At 41.0% G+C, this 24,743-nt stretch overlaps 2 protein-coding genes across 8 annotated transcripts in view; one reads left to right on the plus strand and one right to left on the minus strand.

Annotated features, from left to right (window-relative positions):
* Positions 1 to 8,987: 8,987 nt before the first annotated feature.
* LOC149321095 (general transcription factor IIH subunit 4) lies at positions 8,988 to 24,285 on the minus strand. 5 transcript variants are annotated; one of them, XM_089515499.1, is made up of 14 exons: positions 24,267 to 24,285; positions 22,544 to 22,712; positions 21,574 to 21,678; positions 20,950 to 21,081; positions 20,437 to 20,533; positions 19,790 to 19,878; positions 18,622 to 18,733; positions 18,453 to 18,521; positions 17,894 to 17,977; positions 17,515 to 17,647; positions 14,984 to 15,114; positions 14,726 to 14,773; positions 11,158 to 11,236; positions 8,988 to 9,643 (listed from the first exon to the last, which is right to left on the minus strand). In XM_089515499.1, the coding sequence occupies exons 2-14, from the start codon at positions 22,672 to 22,674 to the stop codon at positions 9,471 to 9,473; spliced, it is 1,383 nt and encodes a 460-aa protein (XP_089371625.1). In that variant the 5' UTR covers positions 22,675 to 22,712; positions 24,267 to 24,285; the 3' UTR covers positions 8,988 to 9,470. The 5 variants fall into 5 exon arrangements, with proteins under 5 accessions (XP_089371625.1, XP_089371634.1, XP_089371604.1 ...); XM_089515508.1 differs by lacking the exon at positions 24,267 to 24,285 and adding an exon at positions 24,142 to 24,186 and having other exon boundaries at positions 18,622 to 18,730; XM_089515478.1 differs by lacking the exon at positions 24,267 to 24,285 and adding an exon at positions 24,142 to 24,186.
* The window catches only part of VARS2 (valyl-tRNA synthetase 2, mitochondrial), a 28,957-nt gene continuing 28,481 nt past the window's right edge, over positions 24,268 to 24,743 (plus strand). For all 3 annotated transcript variants that reach the window (XM_089515438.1, XM_089515446.1, XM_089515465.1), the window contains exon 1: positions 24,268 to 24,359. The gene's annotated coding sequence lies outside the window, so the exon portion shown is untranslated. The remainder of the gene's footprint in view (positions 24,360 to 24,743) is intronic.

Here is a 24,743-nt window from a genome sequence, read left to right on the forward strand (position 1 = left end):
GGGTTTCATGTTAAATCCATTCCAGCTCACCTACAGTATTTTTTCCCCCCAATTTGGTAGAAGCCAGTCTGCCAATGAGCAGATAAGCATTTATTTTCTATCAGTTTCAGTATTTTTCATTATTTGTAGATGGCATGCCTTTGCAGGACCACTGTTTATGGGTGTTTTACTAGTAATGGTACTATATAAACCAACAACAACAGCAATAATAATGTTGCTCCTGGCTTATATTTTCAATCCTTAAAACTCATGTTTCTTACACGCTATAAGAAAATTGTTTGTAGAGTGGGCAAAGTACAGCCATAGAGTGTCCCCTAATCTCCCTAGATCAGCTTTTTTCTAAAAAGGAAAAACCAAAACCAAAATGGAGGTGAATTTCCTAGAAATACTCAGGAGCAGTGATTCATCCTTTAAATCGGTCACAAGGCTCCTCTGTACTATTTCATATCACAGAATTCTAATTTTTCAAAACCTTACTTAGAAAGAAATTCTTTATTACAGTCAAAGACCAAAACCTTACTTAGACTCTTGGCTATTTTCAGTTTTTTTCCACATTGTTAGGCAGTCTGTGTGGCCAAATTGGCTATAGGTCCACTAAGGTTTCTCACCCCTGCTCTATTACCATCACTTCTGTGACTAAATATGGGAGTAGAAACAATGCATCTAGAGCTCCCAGGTGCTGAGCCTGAGATTCTCTTTTTTATGGTGCTCCAGTGACAGGCTAAAGAATTGTGGTAGGATTTTCCTTGTGTCTTTGAAACTATAAGAGACTTTTCGTGATTTGCCAACATGTGGAGTTTGATTGCCAGGAAGAGGAAGACATTGAAAGGTAGGATGCATTCACACCACAATGGTTCTGCCATTGTAAATCATTATATAGTGGCTGGTTCTAGACCAGCAGTAGCCAGCCTAAATACCGTGAAGGTATCATGCCCTGTCTGAGCTGGGAGGCTAAGCAGGGTCAGACTTGGTTAATGCTTTGAAAGGAGAGTACTGGGGAATATCTAGTGCTGTAGGCTATATTTAATGGAACCTTCTCAGAATAAATTTAAATATCCTATGAAACCCTATTACAATGCAGTTTACCTTTTTGTTGTTATGTACCTTCCAGTTTACTCCAGCTTATTTTGATCCTCTTGTGGCTTTTTCTTGGCAAGATTTATCCAGGAAGGGACTGCTATTGCCAGCACTGAAATGATTGGAATCTTCATAGCAGCTGAGAGAAAGACAGATTTTTCTCAAATATTTTGGTATGAGCTATTCTGCTATAATGGCAAATATCTCACTCAACCCCCTGCTATGCAGGAATACACAACTAAGGCACTCCTGAAAGATGCCCATCCAGCCTGTTTTAAATTTCCAAAGATGAACCCACCTTCTGAGACAGTTCCACTGTTGAATGGCTCTTACAATCAAGAAGTTTTTTCTAATGTTTAGCTAGAATCTGTTCATTTTGAACCCACTGGTTCATGTTGTAGTTTCTAGAGTAGAAAACAAGATGATATCCCTTCAGATATTTACAGTTGGCTACCACATCACTTCCCAGTCTTACCTTCTCCAAGCTAAAAATGCCCAGTTGTTTCTCATAAGGCTTGATATCCTGACCTTTCACTATCGTTGTTGCCCCCTTCTGAATACATTTCAGCTTGTCAGTATCCTTCATGAACTGTGGTGCCCAGAACTGGTCACAGAAAGATCTGACCAAAGCAAAAATAGTAACACTACTACAGTTCTTGAGATCCAGTGAGGTATAGTGCTTTGGATATTGGTCTATGACCAGAATTCGAATCCCCGCTCAGCCTTGGTGACCTTGGGTAAGTCACCCTCTTTCAGACTCAGAGACAATGGCAACTTCCCTCTGGACACATTTTGCCAAGAAAACTATGATAGCTTCACCTTAGAGTCACCATAAGTCAGAAACAACTTGAAGGCACACGACAACAAAAAAAACTACAATACCCCCCTTGATCTGGACACTGTATTCTTGTTGAAGTAGCCTTGAGCTTCATTGGCTTTTCTGGATGCCACATCACACTGTTGGCTCCCATATAGTTTGTGGTCTACTAAGCCCGTAGATTCTTTTCACATGTAATGCTTTCAAGCCAGATGTCACCCATCCTATCTCTATACATTTCATTTATCCTGTCTAGATGCAGTACCTTACATTTACCTGTTGAAATTTATTTTTTTAGTTTGGGCCCAGCTCTCCTAACTGTGAAAGTCATTTTGCGTTCCATTCCTGTGCTTGCGGTGACTCTTTCTTGAATGGGCAAGGAAGATCCTTCAACTTTGCAGAAGACCCACTCTTGGTGAAAATTATCTCTGAAGGGACTGGTTGGTTGATATGGATCAAGATAGAGCCTGCCTTTTTGGATTTTCCTTTGGGTCTGGCTGTAAATAATAGTAATAATAATAATAATTATTATTATTAATATTCTGCTTAATCACTCAGATGGTCAGAAGGAGCGCTTGCACTTCAATATTTACCACTGTATCACTGCCAAGGACTGAATCCATGACCTCCATCAGGCAAAGCATGAGCTCATGAAGAGGGTCATACTTTCGTTTTAGGTATCGATTCCCTGCTTGACATGGGAACCCATTGGGTAACCTTAGGTGTGTGACACACTCTCAGCCCCAGAAAACCCAGTGAAACCCCAGAAAACCCTTAGGGTCACCATAAATTGGAAACAACTTGAAGGCACACAACAATAAGTGAGATATTACGGAATAGTGAAAACTTCTCAAGGGAAAACATTTCTGTTTAACCCAAGAAGCTGACAGAGTGAGGGACCTCACAATAAAGCAAGACTTTATACCTTGCATCAGAGGAGAACAGCCATAACTGGGAGATTTCCAGTAACATCCATTCTTTCTCTTTCTTTGGACACTTTCGAGAGTTTTGGGGTGCAGAGGCAGATCCAAGGAGGCCCCACAGCCACAAACAGGTAGGCTGCATTTGGCTCCTGAGCAAGATGTTGCTGGCTCTGTTACCTACCCTCCCACAAATGGAAGGTTTTTATGTTTCAGACATCTAAATAAATAAAAAATACAAGATGCCATGCAACATGTTTATATATGACTGCTCTCTTTTTCAAATTGAAAAAGCAAGTGTATCCATCACAAGAGTAAACAATTTCACTCAAAACCCATCTTTCGGAGTGTATCGCCATCATCATCGTGGCTTTTTTTTCTTATTCATTTGTTTCAGCTCATACATTCATAGTATATTTTAGGTAAGTACTCACTTGGTTTCATCAAAACCATCGTGGGCCTCTTTTAGAGAAAGAGTGATGCCAAGAGCTTTGCATATGTACAGTGATTATCTTTGGATCCTCTAGTGAGGACAACAACAACAACAGCAAATATTCCAGAATGGATTGAAGCTCTTCGCTTCCTTTATTCTATTCCATTCATGTCAAGTCACTAAATGCCTGGCTGGTTTTCTGGAGACAGTTATCTATTGCTGAATGGTTCATCTAAACTCGAGTCGCATCATCCTCAGCACATTCTTGTCGAGATAAGATCCCTCTTATATGAATGCAAAGATGTATTCTGCAGATGTTAGTCTGCAGAATCAGTACATATAATAATAATACGTTTATTTTATAGACCGCTATTCCGCAATGATCATAGCGGTGTACAGTAAAAATTGCAATACAAAATTATCCCCTACCCACCCCCACTCCCTCCAGGCTGGATGATGACAGTTGGCCATGGAGGGAGGGCTCTGTCTCTTCAGGGCAGGTCCGATGGTGTTGGATATAGATATTATTATTATTTATATTATTTATATAGATATAGATATATTACTAAAGCAAGAACAGGATTTTAGAACTAGATAGATAGATAGATTTTAGAACCAGAATATATCTATTCTAGAACTATATATGACACATAAAGCAAGAACATGATTTTTGAACATTATATATAGATAGATTTTAGAACCAGAAAATATCTATTTTAGAACTCTCTCTCTCTTTCTATGGTTCTAATATTTTAATATATTAGAATACAGTCGGCCCTTCTTATACACGGATTTTTTATGCACGGATTCAAGCATACACGGTTTGAAAATGTTCCAAAAAAGTATAAATTTACCTTGATGTTCTATTTTTTATTAGGGACACCATTTTGCTATGTCATTATACTTAATGGGACTTGAGCATACACGGATTTTGTTATACACGGGGGATCTTGGAACCAAACCCCAGCGTATAACAAGGATCCACTGTATATATATATATAGAATATATATATAGGGGGAACGTTTAGAACCATAGATATCTGTATCTTTTTCCACTGCACTCTTTCTCAGTTTCCCATTTGGTTCATGTCCAATGTGCTTTTTATTAGGTGTCCCTAATAAAAAATGGAACATCAAGGTAAATTTATACTTTTTTGGAACATTTTCAAACCGTGTATGCTTGAATCCGTGCATAAAAAATCCGTGTATAAGAAGGGCCGACTGTATTCTAATATATTAAAATATTAGAACCATAGAAAGAGAGAGAGAGTTCTAAAATAGATATTTTCTGGTTCTAAAATCTATCTATATATAATGTTCAAAAATCATGTTCTTGCTTTATGTGTCATATATAGTTCTAGAATAGATATATTCTGGTTCTAAAATCTATCTATCTATCTAGTTCTAAAATCCTGTTCTTGCTTTAGTAATATATCTATATCTATATAAATAATATAAATAATAATAATATCTATATCCAACACCATCGGACCTGCCCTGAAGAGACAGAGCCCTCCCTCCATGGCCAACTGTCATCATCCAGCCTGGAGGGAGTGGGGGTGGGTAGGGGATAATTTTGTATTGCAATTTTTACTGTACACCGCTATGATCATTGCGGAATAGCGGTCTATAAAATAAACGTATTATTATTATATGTACTGATTCTGCAGACTAACATCTGCAGAATACATCTTTGCATTCATATAAGAGGGATCTTATCTCGACAAGAATGTGCTGAGGATGATGCGACTCGAGTTTAGATGAACCATTCAGCAATAGATAACTGTCTCCAGAAAACCAGCCAGGCATTTAGTGACTTGACATGAATGGAATAGAATAAAGGAAGCGAAGAGCTTCAATCCATTCTGGAATATTTGCTGTTGTTGTTGTTGTCCTCACTAGAGGATCCAAAGATAATCACTGTACATATGCAAAGCTCTTGGCATCACTCTTTCTCTAAAAGAGGCCCACGATGGTTTTGATGAAACCAAGTGAGTACTTACCTAAAATATACTATGAATGTATGAGCTGAAACAAATGAATAAGAAAAAAAAGCCACGATGATGATGGCGATACACTCCGAAAGATGGGTTTTGAGTGAAATTGTTTACTCTTGTGATGGATACACTTGCTTTTTCAATTTGAAAAAGAGAGCAGTCATATATAAACATGTTGCATGGCATCTTGTATTTTTTATTTATTTAGATGTCTGAAACATAAAAACCTTCCATTTGTGGGAGGGTAGGTAACAGAGCCAGCAACATCTTGCTCAGGAGCCAAATGCAGCCTACCTGTTTGTGGCTGTGGGGCCTCCTTGGATCTGCCTCTGCACCCCAAAACTCTCGAAAGTGTCCAAAGAAAGAGAAAGAATGGATGTTACTGGAAATCTCCCAGTTATGGCTGTTCTCCTCTGATGCAAGGTATAAAGTCTTGCTTTATTGTGAGGTCCCTCACTCTGTCAGCTTCTTGGGTTAAACAGAAATGTTTTCCCTTGAGAAGTTTTCACTATTCCGTAATATCTCACTTATTGTTGTGTGCCTTCAAGTTGTTTCCAATTTATGGTGACCCTAAGGGTTTTCTGGGGTTTCACTGGGTTTTCTGGGGCTGAGAGTGTGTCACACACCTAAGGTTACCCAATGGGTTCCCATGTCAAGCAGGGAATCGATACCTAAAACGAAAGTATGACCCTCTTCATGAGCTCATGCTTTGCCTGATGGAGGTCATGGATTCAGTCCTTGGCAGTGATACAGTGGTAAATATTGAAGTGCAAGCGCTCCTTCTGACCATCTGAGTGATTAAGCAGAATATTAATAATAATAATAATTATTATTATTATTATTACTATTATTTACAGCCAGACCCAAAGGAAAATCCAAAAAGGCAGGCTCTATCTTGATCCATATCAACCAACCAGTCCCTTCAGAGATAATTTTCACCAAGAGTGGGTCTTCTGCAAAGTTGAAGGATCTTCCTTGCCCATTCAAGAAAGAGTCACCGCAAGCACAGGAATGGAACGCAAAATGACTTTCACAGTTAGGAGAGCTGGGCCCAAACTAAAAAAATAAATTTCAACAGGTAAATGTAAGGTACTGCATCTAGACAGGATAAATGAAATGTATAGAGATAGGATGGGTGACATCTGGCTTGAAAGCATTACATGTGAAAAGAATCTACGGGCTTAGTAGACCACAAACTATATGGGAGCCAACAGTGTGATGTGGCATCCAGAAAAGCCAATGAAGCTCAAGGCTACTTCAACAAGAATACAGTGTCCAGATCAAGGGGGGTATTGTAGTTTTTTTTGTTGTCGTGTGCCTTCAAGTTGTTTCTGACTTATGGTGACTCTAAGGTGAAGCTATCATAGTTTTCTTGGCAAAATGTGTCCAGAGGGAAGTTGCCATTGTCTCTGAGTCTGAAAGAGGGTGACTTACCCAAGGTCACCAAGGCTGAGCGGGGATTCGAATTCTGGTCATAGACCAATATCCAAAGCACTGTACCTCACTGGATCTCAAGAACTGTAGTAGTGTTACTATTTTTGCTTTGGTCAGATCTTTCTGTGACCAGTTCTGGGCACCACAGTTCATGAAGGATACTGACAAGCTGAAATGTATTCAGAAGGGGGCAACAACGATAGTGAAAGGTCAGGATATCAAGCCTTATGAGAAACAACTGGGCATTTTTAGCTTGGAGAAGGTAAGACTGGGAAGTGATGTGGTAGCCAACTGTAAATATCTGAAGGGATATCATCTTGTTTTCTACTCTAGAAACTACAACATGAACCAGTGGGTTCAAAACGAACAGATTCTAGCTAAACATTAGAAAAAACTTCTTGATTGTAAGAGCCATTCAACAGTGGAACTGTCTCAGAAGGTGGGTTCATCTTTGGAAATTTAAAACAGGCTGGATGGGCATCTTTCAGGAGTGCCTTAGTTGTGTATTCCTGCATAGCAGGGGGTTGAGTGAGATATTTGCCATTATAGCAGAATAGCTCATACCAAAATATTTGAGAAAAATCTGTCTTTCTCTCAGCTGCTATGAAGATTCCAATCATTTCAGTGCTGGCAATAGCAGTCCCTTCCTGGATAAATCTTGCCAAGAAAAAGCCACAAGAGGATCAAAATAAGCTGGAGTAAACTGGAAGGTACATAACAACAAAAAGGTAACCTGCATTGTAATAGGGTTTCATAGGATATTTAAATTTATTCTGAGAAGGTTCCATTAAATATAGCCTACAGCACCAGATATTCCCCAGTACTCTCCTTTCAAAGCATTAACCAAGTCTGACCCTGCTTAGCCTCCCAGCTCAGACAGGGCATGATACCTTCATGGTATTTAGGCTGGCTACTGCTGGTCTAGAACCAGCCACTATATAATGATTTACAATGGCAGAACCATTGTGGTGTGAATGCATCCTACCTTTCAATGTCTTCCTCTTCCTGGCAATCAAACTCCACATGTTGGCAAATCACACAAGGAAAATCCTACCACAATTCTTTAGCCTGTCACTGGAGCACCATAAAAAAGAGAATCTCAGGCTCAGCACCTGGGAGCTCTAGATGCATTGTTTCTACTCCCATATTTAGTCACAGAAGTGATGGTAATAGAGCAGGGGTGAGAAACCTTAGTGGACCTATAGCCAATTTGGCCACACAGACTGCCTAACAATGTGGAAAAAAACTGAAAATAGCCAAGAGTCTAAGTAAGGTTTTGGTCTTTGACTGTAATAAAGAATTTCTTTCTAAGTAAGGTTTTGAAAAATTAGAATTCTGTGATATGAAATAGTACAGAGGAGCCTTGTGACCGATTTAAAGGATGAATCACTGCTCCTGAGTATTTCTAGGAAATTCACCTCCATTTTGGTTTTGGTTTTTCCTTTTTAGAAAAAAGCTGATCTAGGGAGATTAGGGGACACTCTATGGCTGTACTTTGCCCACTCTACAAACAATTTTCTTATAGCGTGTAAGAAACATGAGTTTTAAGGATTGAAAATATAAGCCAGGAGCAACATTATTATTGCTGTTGTTGTTGGTTTATATAGTACCATTACTAGTAAAACACCCATAAACAGTGGTCCTGCAAAGGCATGCCATCTACAAATAATGAAAAATACTGAAACTGATAGAAAATAAATGCTTATCTGCTCATTGGCAGACTGGCTTCTACCAAATGGGGGGAAAAAAATACTGTAGGTGAGCTGGAATGGATTTAACATGAAACCCATTGCTTCATTAAGTGGTCTTAATTTCTAAATTTAATTTCCATTTCTTTTTGGAGCAAGAAAAGTAAATGCATGATGCTAACACTGGACTGGGACCCTTGCCCATAAACACTCATTTTTTAAAAAATAGCATTGTGGGAATGAAGACTATTTCCTTTTGCTCCTCGGTGGCCACTTACTCAGTCTCCCTGATACATTTGATCCCACTGAAGTTCCCTTTTGCCCTTAATACAGCCCTCATCCATTGCTGAGGCTTCATTCTTACCCTCAAGAGAAAAGGATAGGGCCACACTTTTCTTAAAGTTCTGCTTCATTTCTCTTGTGATCCACTATACACAGTGAAAGGGAGCTTGTGGAAAAATTACTTTTTTGGACTACAGCTCCCAGAATCTCAGCATACACTTGGCCATGCTATCTGAGGGATTGTAGAAATGGTAGTCCAAAAAAAGAAACTGTCCAAACAACTCTTCCCCACTATCCTTCCCCTCAAACACACATCACTATTAATATCTGGAGGAGAAAAGTACAGATGTCACTGTTCATCAATATTTTGAAAAATTATTATTATTCTCACATGCCTCTCATACACCAAGAGTCAACAGACTCCTATCCACACAAGTGGATAAGCATTTGTAATAATCCAGCATTATCTTCTGTTCAAGCCATTCACTGATCCCAAGAAGGTACATCTAGAAGAGGAATCCATTTGTGTCATTTACCCATTTCAAATTTTCTGAAAGTTTGTGCACATTCACTCATGTTCCTTTCCTTTCCGAGAGAATTTCCAGAAGACAAAAAAGAATTTAACCGCTCTCTTACTGGAACACCCCCAGAGGGCTTTCACATTATTCTTAACTTCTTTTTGGCTGAAGAGAAGTAATCAGTTAAGACTTCTTCTTTATTTCCATGTCTCTGTTAGCCATCCAGAGTTATTGGGCAAAATGATATAACCACTTCTTCACCATCTCAAGCTTTTAGCATCAATCTTGAAGGTAGCAACTGCCCTCAGGAACTGTGTTTCTGCCGCTTCCAGAAGCGTTTGACATCTGAGTGACCAGCAGGTGTCACCACCATGAGACGCTTGGAAGGGTTCTCAAAAACAAGCACCCCAAGTTCCCTCGCATGATCACGCAACAGCTCAAAATCCACCTGGGACAGGAACTGGTTATAGAGAACACCTGGGAAAGAGGAGAGTAAAAACACAGTTGAGAGGGTGGTGGTGGAGGGAAACTCAAGAGGAAGTGAGCCAGGAAGAAGAAAAGTACACAAGCATAGATGGGCATGAGAAAGGGAAAGCCATGGCTCAAAGGCAGCATGGAGAGAACCAAGAATGGGAGAGGTGGGATATAAAGAAAAGACCACAATTACAGCAAGAGAAAAGAGAAGCAATGCAGAAAAAAGAAGAATTTAAGGAGTGTATGATGGGGTGAGAGATGAAATGAAAGACACTTTTAAGCCAGGTGGTTATAAAGCGTAGAGGAATATGCACCAAGTTTGCGTCGGCCAAGAGGAGAGTTTGGAGAAAGTATAAACAGACACACACACGCATGTGTTTTTAAACATGTGTTTAAAAAAGACCAAAGGCAGTAGACTAGTGATTCCCAAACATTGGCCCTTCAGATGTTTTGGACTTCAGCTCCTAGAATTCCTGATGGTTGGCCAAGTTAGTTGGGACTTCTGGGAGTTGAAGTCCAAAACACCTGGAGGACTAAAGTCTGGGAATCACTGCAGTAGAAGATTAGAGAAGAGAAGGAAAAAAGAGAAATAACCAATGGACAGCTGCAGATAGAAGAGGCAAACAAGACAAAGTACAAAGACAAAGATGAGAAGAAAGGGGTATCAGTCAAGAAGAGAGGAAAGGATCTGGCAAAACACCACTCGGCTGTAAACCATCTTCTATTTCTCATAAGTGAGGACAAAAAAATTCCCAGTTCATTCCCCTCTGCAGAAAAGACAAATATTTCAGTGCAGTTTGTGCCAGGTATTTGCCCATCCCAAAGTGTTTCAGGAAACTATTCTGTACAGAAATACATGTGTTTGGGTGTATGAAAAATGGGTCGCCCAAGGGGAGAGATTAAAGTATATACACACACACACACATGCATGTGTTTTTTAAACATGTGTTTAAATGCCAGTCTCTAGAGCCCCACATGTATTTTTAATGCTAGACTGCTGTTTTCTATGCAACCTCTAGCAATCTCGCATAGCAAAAACCTTGCACACAAAGCAGAAATCTTGCTCCAAAAAACCCAACAATGTCACTATTTTTTTGTGCAAGATTGCACAAGACAAAAAACAGCAACCTTCCAAAAATAAAATAAAATCCATATATGAATGGAAACAGTGGAAGTGTGTGTGTGCTTGCAGAAAATGCTACAAAAACATCAAGGTGTATTGCTGTACAGAATAATTTCCCCAAACACTGAGAGATGTGTAAAAACCAGGTGAAAAATGTGAAATCCTCACCACTGTATTATTCTTCCTGAGTGGGTTTCCCAAGTGTCAGGAAACCCATTTTCAGCCAAGAAACAAATAATAGCAAATATTCTTCCCATCCCAACCTCCTCACTAGGATATTGATGTATCTATAACAAAAGTGCTATGAATACAGGGCAAAGCAACAATCCCTCAAAATGCCTATGGCATAATGCATTTTTCAGTATTGATCCCCCTTTCCTGCCCATATGCTCACCCTCAGAGAAGCGCAGTCTGTCCCGCTCCAGCTCCCACAGCCGGATTTGGTCTGTGATTGTAGGGGGCAGCACAGGGGTCTGTTGGAAAATGAAAAGTGAAAGTGCTATGATCACATGGAAAAGCAACCACACCTCAGAAAGCTTACAGCAGAATGTATTTGTTAGTTTGTAAAGCCCTATATAAGTTTTTATTTGCTGTTGTGTGCCTTCAAGTCATTTCGATCTTATGGCAACCCTAAGGAAAACCTATTATGGGGTTTTCTTGGCAAGATTTATTCAGAGGGGATTTGCCCTCCGCCTTCCTCTAAGGCTGAGAAAGTGTGACTTGCCCCAAGTCACCCAGTGGATTTCCATGGCTGGGTAGGTATTTGGGCCCTGGTCTTCAGAGTTGTAGTTTTCATATTTTCTTCTATTTAAAAAAAATGGACTCAGTCCAGATGAAGGTTCTGTTACTGGGTGGTTCATTGCTCCAGCTGACTGGTGTCCTAACTCTTCTGCAGATGGTTATACCCCCTTCAGATCACAGTTGTTTGGGGTTTTTGTTGTTCTGTGCCTTCCAACTTATGGCAAACCTAAGGTGACCCTATCATGGGGTTTTGTTCAGAAGTTTGCCATTGCCTTCCCCTGAATGCTAAAGGCACGTGACTTGCCCAAGATCACCTAATGGGTTTCATGGCTGAGCAGGAATCGACCCCTGGTCTCCAGAGTTGTAGTCCAGCACTGAAACCACTATGCCATACTTAGGGTTGCCATTTCACGGTGGTGGGCGGGACTTTCCCGCCCCTGGGGGGCGTGCCCGGTCCCGTCCTGCCCCCGCGCCCATTCCTGGGTGGCTGCCCAACTCTGAGCTCCCAGGGCTGCTGCCTGCCTTCTATAGAGTGCTGCCTGTGCAGCTTGGCTGGAGCAGCAGGAGGACGACTGAAACCAGCAGGGGCGGGGTCTGCTGCACTGCCCTGCCTCTATTGGCCAGCCCTCTGCTTCCTTATTTGGGCATGATGCTCCAAATTCCAAGCGGAGAGGGCTTTGCAGGCAAGTTGCTTTTTGTTCTTCCCCTCTTTCTCTTTCTCTTTCCCCTCCTTCTCTTCTTCTTGTTATTCCATTTTTTTTCTTCTCCTCCTCTTCCCCTCCTCTTCCTCCTCTCCTTTTTCTTCCTTTCTTCCCCCTCTGCATCTTTTTCTCTTTCTTCCTCTCTCTAAGCCCCCCTCCTCTTCTTCTCAGGGGTCCAGGGCTTCTCAAGGCTTTGCCCCCATTAGAAAAGAAAAAAGGCTTTGGATCTGTCCCATAAATCCCTCCTAAGTTGAGACATACCTGGGAAAAAGAGGGGGGGAGGGGTTTGGGGGGGTTGGAGGGGGCAAGGAAAAGGAGGAAGGGGGGAATTCCTAAGAAGGCTTGGGAGTGAGAAATATAGTTTGCAATGGCACAAGGGACTGCCTGTGATCTTGCAAATGCTATGCCTACTTGGGAGTGGGAAATGTAGTTTGCAGTGGCACAAGGGACTGCCTGTGGTCTTGCAAATGCTATGTCTGCTTTGGAGTGGGAAATATAGTTTGCAATGGCACAAGGGACTGCCTGTGATCTTGCAAATGCTATGCCTGCTTGGGAGTGGGAAATGTTCTTGTAGAATTGGGGGGGGGGGGTGTTTGGCCAGAAAGAGAAGTACATTTCAGCCTTCTGTCTAGGAATAATGCCAAAATGTCCTCCATTTTGAGCATGCCTAAGAAACATGCACTTATATTAACATTTAAAAAAAAATATCAATTTTTTCATGTGTCCTCCATTTTTTAAAAAAATGTGTCCTACATTTGAAAATGTGGCCCTACATTTGTCCTACATTTGTCCCGGTTTGGAGGTCCTGCCTTATGGCAACCCTAGCCATACTGGCTCCTTGTTTAGGGGTACTCCTAGATATATCAGTGTCACTTGTTGCACAGGTGGCCTCAATGACAGGAAGTGTTTATTAACTCAAGCTGATATCATATTGATGGTTCTTTCTAAATAGGGTTGCCATATCCCGCCTGGGGGCGGGACTTTCCCGGTTTGGGGGGGGTCCGCACGGTCCCGCCCCGGTTTGGCCCCGCCCCCAGGATCCCCCCCAGGGAGGCTCTGGATGCGGCTCCGCGATTGCGGAGTCCTCCGAGGCCTGGCTGGGGCTTGGGAGACGCTGTCTCCCAGGCCCCAGCCAGGCCCAGGCAGCGGCTCCGCGATCGTGGAGGCCATGGACAATGTTTAAAAATATAGGACCTTTTTTATTTTGCCAGGGGTGGGGGAGAAAAAGGTCCTACATTTTTAAACCTTGTCCTACATTTTTCCTGGTTTGGAGGTCCTCAGGGATGCCAACCCTATTTCTAAACAGAGAGAGCTACGTGTTTTCTTGGGTGGATTACAGCAGCATTTTGTATGTGGTAGTGGTTCTCATGCTCTCTGATGAGGGGGCTGGCATTCCCTCCCACCCCAATGTGGCAGGAACTGGTAGTATATTTGTGTCCATTGCCAAAAATAGCTTTCTTTCCTGGAAACTCTCCATGGACTGATAGCCAATGGCTCGCAGACTGGCACCAATCCATGGACAACTAGTCTGAGTAGCACTGGTACTCATATATCCTGAGTAGCACTGTTGTGGGCCTACCTTTGGAAAAGGCTTGGAAACCAATTAGTTCAAAACAAAAGTTGTTAAATTACAAATCGGGACTGAATCAATATGACATTTCCTCTTTTTTAGTTCACCTTTAGAGGCCATCTGTTGGGAGACACCACCAAAGGAAGTCAGCTGGGTGGCTATAAAATAGGGGGGCGTCTCAGCTGTACACTCCTACTTAAGGAAGCAACCATACTGTTACCTTTTCAACACTAGGCAAAGACCTTCTTTTCCTACCAAGCATTTCAGATTTTATGGTGGTTTTTCTGTACTTTTCCTATAGACTTTTCTTTAAAATCTACTACATTTTATAGTAGTTTATTTTATTCTTTCATTTTTTTTTGTAATCCACTCAGAGAAGTACTAATTGGATTAAAAAAATAAAGCTACAATGACTACAGTCCTGGAGGTTTTTTAGTCTTTTCGCTACTAGTGTAATAACAGTTCTTCCCTTTGGAACTGGCTTACCAGTGTTTGGGCAGAATCCTTCAGTCCATATTCCATATTTTGTCTCTTTTAGTAATGAATAAACAGTAATAATAAGTATGTCATATGTTCTGCTATTATTTTATCTTTTGTTTTTTAAAGGATTTGTTTTAGAGTTTTAATTCTAGGTACTGATTAAATTTATTTTAATAATAATTTTATATGTTATTAAAATTATATATTTTTTAAAATGTATAAATTTTTAAAATTATATTTGTCTTAATTTTTTGTAAGCCATATTGAGTCTCCATGTAAAAAAATACAGGATATAAATGATTAAATAACAACAATATTTAAGCATCCATCCTAAGTTCCTCCCAATATCCTTGTAGAAGATGACTTGCTGAGAAGCGTTTTTAAAAAAAAGCAATAGCCCTCTTAAACAGAGTGGCATTCTTTTTATATCCTCTCATCCACAGACCTGACCACCATAACCATTTTCTCACCTGTTTCAGCATCACAGGGTGAGCTCTAGTACGCAGGAAGTGAATGATCTGCAAGAAAGAGAAACCAATAGGAATGAACCAAATTTGCCCCTAACATATTTTGAATTGGATACTTACAGTATGATTACTTCCTAATGCATATTTTTGTTGTGGCTGAGAAATGTCCCAGAAGCAGAAAATTAACACCGCAAACAGAACCAGCCCATACCTCCCTACACTTCTTAGACCAGGTTTCAAGAGTCTTCTCCTGGTTTTTACCTGATCTGCTGTAATGCCATTGGCGATGGCCTGCTGCACACTTTCACGAGTGACTTGAGCCACCACTAAGTTGGGGAAGCGATAGAGCATTTCAGAGAAGAGGGCAATGAGTGCAATCTGCAGCTCAGAATCTGAAAAGCGAAAAAGATCAGATCTTAATTTCCAAAGGAGGCTCAAGCTCAAGTCTCCTTTAAAAACACATCCATTGATCTGGATGAAATCCCTCTAAACCAAGGTTGAGTGCTGTGAAACAGAAATATATCCTGCACATGTCCAAGTTCACTACTTCCTTCATTATTGTTTTGCATGTTCTATTGCCAAGCTCCAGAAGGACAGGTTGCCTACCTGTAACATAGTTGTTTGAGTGGTCATCTGTGAATTTACACAAATGGGTTATCATTTCCCTGAGCAGAATAACCCATTTGTGTGATTCACAAAGACCATGAAAAAGAACTTAAAGTTTAGACAAAGGACCACAGTTCAATAGCAGATTATCAACTTTATGTAAAAGTTCTAGTTTCAATGCCTGGCATTTTCATTTTTTTTTAAAAAAAAAGGAACATATAATATACAGTAATATAAATATAACATAAAATAGGATGGGAAAGAACAGCTTCTGCCAGTCAGAGTAAGCAGTAATGGGCTGGATCAGGAGTAGACAACTTTCAGGATTGCACTGGCACCCCACTGGACTTTGGGGGGCCAATCCTCACTGCCTCCATTTTAAGTTTTTAATCTTTTTCTTCTACAGCTGGCCTTCCACATTTGCAACTTTGACTTTTGCGGATTTGACTATTCACAGATTTGATTAGTATATTCTCTCTGGGAATCTCTAGGTCCTCCAGTGCGACTCTGCTAGTTCACCATAGAGTCATGCTGGAGGACCTAGAAATTCCTAGAGAAAACACTTCTCTAGGCATCTGTAGGTCTTCCAGCACAATTCCATGGTCAACTCCCACCTGATGTTGACACTGAGTTGTGCTGAAGGACCCAGAGATTCCTAAAGGACTGTTATCTCAGGTAAAATAAAATAGCGATTTTTTAAATATGCGATTTTTCCACTTTCACAAGACACTACACTTTCAACGTTAGCGATTGTGGAGGGCCCACTGTATTCATTTTTTTAAAATTACAAATAAATCCCAAATGTTCTTTTGCTAGCACTTCTATCCTCCTGACTTTCCTCTGCCCCCTTCTCCTAGGTCAGGTAGTGAGGCCCCTCTTACTTCTTCTCTCACTCATAGTTTTTTCCTCCTTCTCTTCCATCTGGAGGGAGGCAGAATGAGTGAGTGCTCCCTCACTCGTACACTCACCTTGAATCCCATTTTGGGAGAAATCCGGGATATAAATCAAATAAATAAATAAATAAATCCCTTAGTGTTGTTGCTGCCACCAGCAATGAAGTCAAAGAAACAAACACCATTGCACTTAGCAGCCAGCTCTTCTGTAGAGATGGCAGCTTCCCAAATGGGTCCTCAAAGCAGGGAGAACTAAGGAAATAGTTTATTTTGCAGTGTTCAATGTAGATTTTTAAATCTGGCTTTAATTTTTTTATTATTGTTCAATCTCATTTTAATTGTATCTTGCTAATTTTTAACTGTGTTTTTTAAAAATTTTGTAAGCCATTCTGCGTCCTGAACTGATAAAAAGGCAAGATAGAAGAAAACAAACCAAGCCACAACAACAAAAACAATCCTCCATTCTCCTACCAAACAGCCCGGTGCTGAAGATTCAAGCAGTCAAGAAAAAGGCAGCAGCAGCAGCAGCCTTGTTTCTTCTTTCATCTTTGGAAACGGGAGGGAAGGAGTGAGCAAGTGGTAAGTTCCACTTCAACACAGGCCTTGGAGTGGTCACTTGCAACTTCTTTACCATCGGATAATTGGCTGCTTTGCTTTCTAAGCTTTCTTAGTTCCTCCCCCTCCCCCCAAGACTTTTTTTCCTCACCTTTCCTGGACAATGAGTGACTCTCTGCCCTGTTGTGACAGCAGGGAGAATAAGCTACTGGGAGATAAGAGAGGTTGGGAAGTAGGGCAGCCACAGCAGTATCATGGAGGAACAGTAAAGCTTCTACCACTATCACTAATGCCACTATCACTGCAAATGGTGCCATTGAAAAATCATGTGTCCAGATTTCAGGAGCTGCATGCACCCCATGAGCTGCACTTCCTATATTCCTTGTCCACACTGACTAACAATCTGGGCTGGCATCTTCCTTTCCAAATACGAAAATCATTTGTAAGCAATACCCTAGTGAATCAGACTGGTATAACATTATCAAACAGTTTTTCAGGGAGACTGAAAAAACAGGGGGGAGGGTTCTTCAAAAATCTTGGTTACATCTCAGATGAAGTGGCCTTGGATTACAATATTAAGGCTATCAGTTTAAAATCTGCAGATCTTGGTCAAGTGGGGGACATCAGCCAGGAAACAATGGTTCAAAATCACAAAACAAGAGGAAGAGAACGTGAGGAAAGACTTTGTGAATGAAATAAACCAACATGTCAAGGGCACACTGGGCTTTGACCTCTGACCTGTGTATGCATAGATCCTGTAGTTTGTCTCCACAACGATAAAGCCCTGGTTATGAGTATCCACCGTAGTGCCTGAGATGCCAGAGGAAAGGTTGATGGCTAGGCGGGTGGGGTAGTAACGCCTGGATTTCCTCTGGAAGGGGAGAAGGATCGGCAGTGGGAGAAAGATCCTTGCAAATTTAAAAGCTTTTACTCTCCTTACAATTCTCAGTCCAAACATACAATCTTAGCTCATTGTCTTCACTTTGCTGATCACTGCCACTAACAGTTCTACAACCTGCAGCTTTCTATTTTTTTCAAATAATCCCATGTTTCCCCCAATCCCTGATACTATATTTCATTTAATCAACCAGTACTCTACCCACCTTTTATGGCTTACCTTTCTCTGAAAGACTAGACCAAACTCCCGTAGATGTTGAAGAAAGTTTAACAAAGATTCACTCATGCCTTCCACAGAATAATCCTGGAGGAAAAGAGTTAGAAATTAAGACTCATTTGTAACAGAGTTGCATTACTTATTTCATAAATGGTGACTGACAACCAAATTAGAGTGGCTTGATTCTGTTGCACTCTTCCTTAACCTAGTGTTCACCAAAGGTTTGGACTTCTAATTTCTATCACTCCAGCTAAGTGTGGCCAATGATCAGGGATGCTGGGACTTGTAGTCCAAACATATTGAGGCACAAAGCTGGGGAAGGCTGCTCCAGCACTGGGACACTTGACAAAAGTTCTGCCCTTTGCAGTTTATCTGACATAGCATTCAAATCAGTGGGAACTCACATATGGATTGCCCAGATCCGAGTCTAACACTCTAACCACTCTAACCAGATATACCACACTGGAATTTATCTGTCCCATGTCGTCCCCCCCCCCCCCCTCTGATTTATAGGCCCTATTTAATAGACTGGCACTGAGGAGTATTCTTTTTTCTTTTTCACCTTGCCAAGAGTGGAAAAGCTGAGCTGAAAGAGGAAGGAAAGAATCTCCACCAGGTCCATGCCCCGGGTCTGCAAGGAATGATTCAGAGAAAGAAAGAAAGTTCAGCACAACTAGGAACAGACCAAGCAAATGAAGCCAAAATGGATAGACATAATCACTTCTCCTCACCTCAGCTGACTGGAGATACTGCAGCATGAAGTACCAGAGCTGAGATGAGGTATCCAGTAACAGGAACTGGAAGCCAGAAGATGTAATGCAAGGTGGTTCACCAGGTTCACTACTGGAGAGAAAAGCACTCAAAGTTAAAAGAAACAGAGAGCTAGACACCTATTAATTCAGGATGTGATATCTTATTTTTGTTGTTGTTCTGTGTCTTCAAGTTGTTTCCAATTTATGGCGACCCTACATTGAAACAATCATGGGGTTTTGTACTTCTGTATTATTCATACACTCATCCTGTACAGAAGTACACATGCCCTTTTGCACATACAGAATATCACATTAAGTGAACTCATCTAAAAGGGATGGGCAACTGTGAAAGACTAGGGAGCTACATCAACCATCCAGGAGAATGTGGAAGGCTGTACCTGGCACCACATCTGCTCCATATATATATATATATATATATATATATATATATATCCCCTTTTGCTCCCAAATGCCTTGTAGTAGACATGGGGGGCATGGTTTTGTGCCTTCTTGGGCCCCTAGGCATTTTGAGGCAAACATTGTCTCTGGGGGCTCCAAACATGGTGGAAATGCTCTCCACAGCACCTAGAGATAATTTTGGAGCATTTCAGAGGGAAAATGTAATTTTTGACCTGGGGGGGGGGTCAGAAAAATTGTCTTGGCACCCATGGTCCCACACTTTGCTCATTCCTGTTATATAAGGATATGAGTTCTGATCCTCTACTATGTTTCTGCTATTACTTCATCTGAGATGAAAGAATACATCAAATTCCAGGAACTGTTACAAGAACAAAGAGAATCCTAAGCTCTCCAGACATTTTGGACTTCAGGACCCTGAAGCCCCAAGGTGAAACTATGGGGGCTGTAGTTTACAATATCTGGACAGCCACAAGTTCCCCATCCCTGAAAAAGATACAAAACTATTTCTGTCAGCTACACCTTACTTCCCTTATCACCAAAAGTCTTTGCAAAAAATAAAATCAAATACAATACAATCAAAAATACATTTTGCATAAATCATATTTCTGTAAAACAGTTACAGGAAATGCTATGATTATGAAACACAGTAAATAAAAGCTGAAATAAAAGACGTTTCTCAATTTGATCACTCCACAAGTATTCTCCATCTATTTCCTTTGCCTCTTACCTCTTCATCAGGCCAGCTTCAATGAGCAGCTGAGCTAAATCTTGGCTCACTGCTGCACTAGGAGAGCCTACCATAAAGTCCAAGATGACCTAAGAGAAGGTGTAAAGAAACAGAAGGGTGTGTCCACACTGAAAGGTTTTTGCAGAGGTTGGTTCATAGGCCTGTTACAGACTGCCAAAATAAAGCTGCTTCGGGTCTCTTTGGAGGTATGCTATTTAAATGATGCATGGGTCCTAAGAGTCCGGAGGTCACACCAAAGCCACACTCCATTCATAAGCACCGGAATGCAGCTTTTGGTGCAGCTTCCGGATTCTTAGGATGCATGTATCATTTAAATAGCATACCTCCAAAGAGACCCGAAGCAGCTTTATTTTGGCAGTCTGTAACAGGCCATAGTTAGCTACACACTGTTGCAAAACAGACCCAATTCCCGCAATGACAATCTGTTTGACAACAGCTGAGGTCCCCTTAATGTAAAGAGCATAACCAACACATTCCTTATACCAAGTACTAAACAGACAGAAAATGAAACATGGTCCTCAAAACAGCGCTACACTGGGACTCAGTTGCAGGATGTTGGGGGACAGTGAAATACAAACACAGCCTAAACTGCCAGAACACTAAGACAAAGAAACAAAAATACTCACCTCCCACCTCTCTTCAGCATATTTGTCTAGAGATGGGACATCCCGGGCATGCTTGTCTGGTCCTAACTGGCTAGTGTCATCAGACCAGGCCTTACCACTGCAGAGAAAAGATGAGAAACAGAAAATGCAGGTTAGATGTAACCACATTTCAGCCAACATCAACATTATTTACCTTCCATCTAAAAATTTCAGAGCACAATAAAATCAGCTCGATCCATTTAAAGCAAGGTAAATAATGAAAATGATTTTAAAAGGCTAAAAACACATTAAACCATTTTACAAGTTAAAAGAAGACAGATTAAAACTGGCTAAAATAATTTAAATTATTTAAAATGATGTGCGTATGCAGACTTGGATAAAACCAAAAGTTTGAGTAAACAACTATGTGTTCACTCGGCACCAGAATAACAGCAATGTTTCACCATTATTGCTAAACCAGGGTGAAAGCAAACTCTGCTCTGAGTCTCTCCCTTGATACCTAAGACCACAATTGTCCTTGTGGCTGTCACTTACCCTCCCAGCAGGGCAATACGCAAGTTCTCCTTGAAGATAGGGTTCAAGACAATTCCTTGGAGACCCCCTGGAAGCAACTGCTTGTGCCACAACCGCAGCCCCAGCAAGATATCTGAGCTCTCCTCCTGTTCTCTGAAACAAAAGAACCAATCATGAGCCAAGTAAGCATGGTCAGCAGGAAGAAATGGAGGAGGAGTAGCAGTACACTTCCTTCTCACAGGTAAGGTGTCTAATTTAAAAAGTTTGTATGTACAGCGCTGTGTAAATTTACAGCACTTTATAAATAAAGGTTAATAATAATAATAATAATAATAATCTGGACTGGATCAGTAGATACTAAAACATTTATGTGTGTCTCATGTCAGATCACTAAAACTTCCCCTGATGGCAATAGCAATCACCCTCTGAAGAAACTTGCCAAGAAAACTCCATGATAGGTTCACTTTAGGGTTGTTGTAAGTCAGAAAATGACTTGAAGGCACACAACAACAACAACAACAACAACTTTAGTTGTAGTAGTAACTGGATCCAGGTGTCAAGGTTAGCAGTTATTGGTTGTTTCAATATTTTGTTACATAGCCTGAGCCTTAGAGATGGAAGAAATTAGAAACCAAAAATACTTACTTAGTGTATTTCTTCTTTACCCATGACGCCACAGCTGCTTGAGGGAGAGGTTGTTCAAGAAACAGCATTCGCATAACATAGTTCTTGGCCAAGCCTGGCAGCTCTCTGGAGACATAAGAACAAAGACCTCCATATTCTACTCAGGTATCCTACCTTTAAAGTGGAATAGATAAAGTTACTCCTGTAGTATTTTACTTCTGGAACTACTGTTGTCACCTTGAGCAGGACAATCATTTTCAAATCCATGATCACTTAATTTGAACATGGACTCATTTTTTCCTGTTTCTGCTAACATATGCAGTCTAACAGAGGCACTTTGTGCATCTGTCACTAGTAGGGTGGCTAATCCACTCTCAGGCTGCACCTTCTGTAGCTCTCCTGGTGCCAAATCTCTGTAAAAAATAAGAGACAACATCTGGATGGTGCCTATACAACCCAGATTAGCTGCAAGAGGAGCAGACATGAAATTGAATTCACTGCCCCTTAGTAACAGTTCTACTGTCAAACATTAAAGCCTGACTTGAATGCAACACTGAAACAGACAAGAAAAATGTTTATATAATTTAGGGAGACTGTCGCTCAATGATGGAGCACATGCTTTCCTGCAGACCCCTCAGGCTGCAGGACACCCTTGTCTATGTTGGACTGAAAAAACTCCTACCAGAAACCCTAAGGAGCCATTACTAATCAATGTGGAGAACCCAGAGACATGCTGAGAACTCAACAGAAGGCAGTTTCCTATACTGCATTTATTCCACGCATTCAACACCATCTTTAAAATGGATTGTATTTATAGCTTATGCAGCTTTAGCACTACAAAAAACTGTGATCCAGAGTGTTATTTAGACTGGGTCTAAATTATTTTAAGAAACATAGTGATGTTTTTATTTCTTCTCCCAATCTCAGAACAGTGAAAGAGTAGCACTCAGATACTGTATTGGGGTGGGTATGGAGTGGGTTTCTCACTCACCGGAAGACTGCTAGACAAGTAGCAGGATGATTGTAGAGACGATCTAGGACCCCTGGGCTGAGGCCCCGCAGGAATTCATGAAGATTCTTGCATTTCAAGTGTACCTTCTGGAGTTTCAGCACTGACTCCATACTAAAAACTTCAGCTTATTGCTAGGGCATCTCCTCCACTGTGACAATGTCAGCTGAGAGAAAGATATTTAGATAGTACAAACTTACGCGCTTAAACCTTTGCCCAGAAACAAAGCCACAGCTATACTCATTTAAGGGACAAATGTAAAGGCATAAATATATTTATTAGAGTGATTAACAAACAAAAACTTAATAAATGAATTAACAAAACATTTCAGCTTCTGCCATCATCATTTGCACAACATAAAAGTATGTTGTATACAAGGTGACAGTTAAGAACACTGTTGTTGATATTAAGTGAATGACAGTATTAAGTATTGTTCCCTACGTTGAGACCATGCCATGTTAAGATTTTAAGTCTGTGGATCCAGAAATTTCTTCTTTTAATCAAAGTACTTGAAAGAGATGGCCCCTCAATTCCAAACAGAGACAAACCAGTTATAGTATTCAGGGTAAAAATGCTGGGATATTGGCTGCGCAAGCATCCTAGTCTGGATTGCAGACTGATTCAGAAATATCATATTGTATATTCCAAAGTGCTAACTTTTATATCATACAGGGAATTTGAGGGACACTTTAGGGGACAGAAGGGACCGCTCACAATTACAGGCAGAATGCTACACTCTATGGGCATGTATATGCAGGCCACAATAAAGCTGCTTTGGGTTATTTTGGAGGTATACTGTTTAAATGATGAATGCATGCTAAGAGTCCGGAAGCCACGCCAAAGCTGCATTTCAGTCCTTAGGACTGGAGCATGGCTTTGGTGCGGCTTCTGGACTCTTAGGATGCATGCATCATTTAAACAGCATACTTCCAAAGTATAGCAATGTTGTAAGAGAGTAGTCTGGAAATGTGGATAATCTCCTCAGATTGTTACTCTTTGTTCCTCATAAACACACACACATCCTCTCTTTCTCTCTCTCATGCAGACTCAAGTTGCCATCCTTTCTCACATACAGAGGGACTGAGGTCCAAAACACACTGCAGGAATAATCCAGTCTGAGACCGCTTTAACAATCCTGGTTCAGTGCTATTAGGGAATCCTGGGAACTGTAGTTTATTGTGGCACCAGAGCTCTTTCTAACAGAGAAGGCTCAATGTCTCACAAAACTACAGCTCCCAGATTTCTCTGGCATTGAGCCCAGGCAGCTAAAGTGGTCTCAGACTGGACTATCTCTGCAATGTGTTTTGGACTTAACTCTCTGGTCCAAAACACACTGCAGAAATAACCCGGTTTGAGACTGCTATAACCGCCCTGGCTCAATGCTAGGGAATTCTGGGAGCTGTAGTTTTGTGAGATATTTAGCCTTCTGTCAGAGAGAGAGAATTCAAGTAGTGCCACAATAAACTACAGTTCCCAGGATTCCCTAAGAGCACTGAGCCAGGGCAGTTAAAGCGGTCTCAAAGTGGGTTTATTCCTGCAGTGTGTTTTGGACCTCTCTCTCTCTCTCCAATCATCCTTACCCCCAACACGAGGCTCCAGCTTTACAGTCCTCCCTCGGGTCCGCCTCATTTCCCATCATGCCTTTCATCATCATCACAGACAGGAAAAGACTATAGAGACTTCCGTCAGGAGGGAAGGAAGGGACCTAGGCTATTTCTTTCTTTCAAATCTGGAAGGAAAAGTCTCTCTGTATGTGTTGCCTTTCCTAGGAAGCCTTCCTTTCCTGCCTTGACTGAAGGTCAGTGTTTGTTGTTGTTGTTGGTTAAATGTCTCACAAAACTACAGTTCCCAGAAAATATATATATATATATATTATATACATAGCCAGAAGGTAATTTTATATATAATATTCTTTAATAATTTTGTGCATGAAACACAAAAGTCTGTGTACACTGAACCACAAGAAAGTAAAGGTGTCACTATCCCAGGTCCAAACACACTGCAAGAGTAAAAAACTGGCTCTTAAGTAATAAATACATAGAGTTTTGTCCAGAGGGGGTTTGCCTTTGCCTTCCCCTGAGGCTGAGAGAGTGTGACTTCTTGCCCAAAGTCAGCCAGTGGGTTTTTGTGGCATGGGATTCGAACCCTGGTCCCCAGAGTCCCAGTCCAACACTCACACCAT

Source organism: Sceloporus occidentalis, unplaced genomic scaffold (genome assembly GCF_023333645.1).
Source record: "Sceloporus occidentalis isolate IW3139 unplaced genomic scaffold, rSceOcc1.0.p SCAF_1, whole genome shotgun sequence".
Lineage (NCBI taxonomy): Eukaryota > Metazoa > Chordata > Lepidosauria > Squamata > Phrynosomatidae > Sceloporus > Sceloporus occidentalis.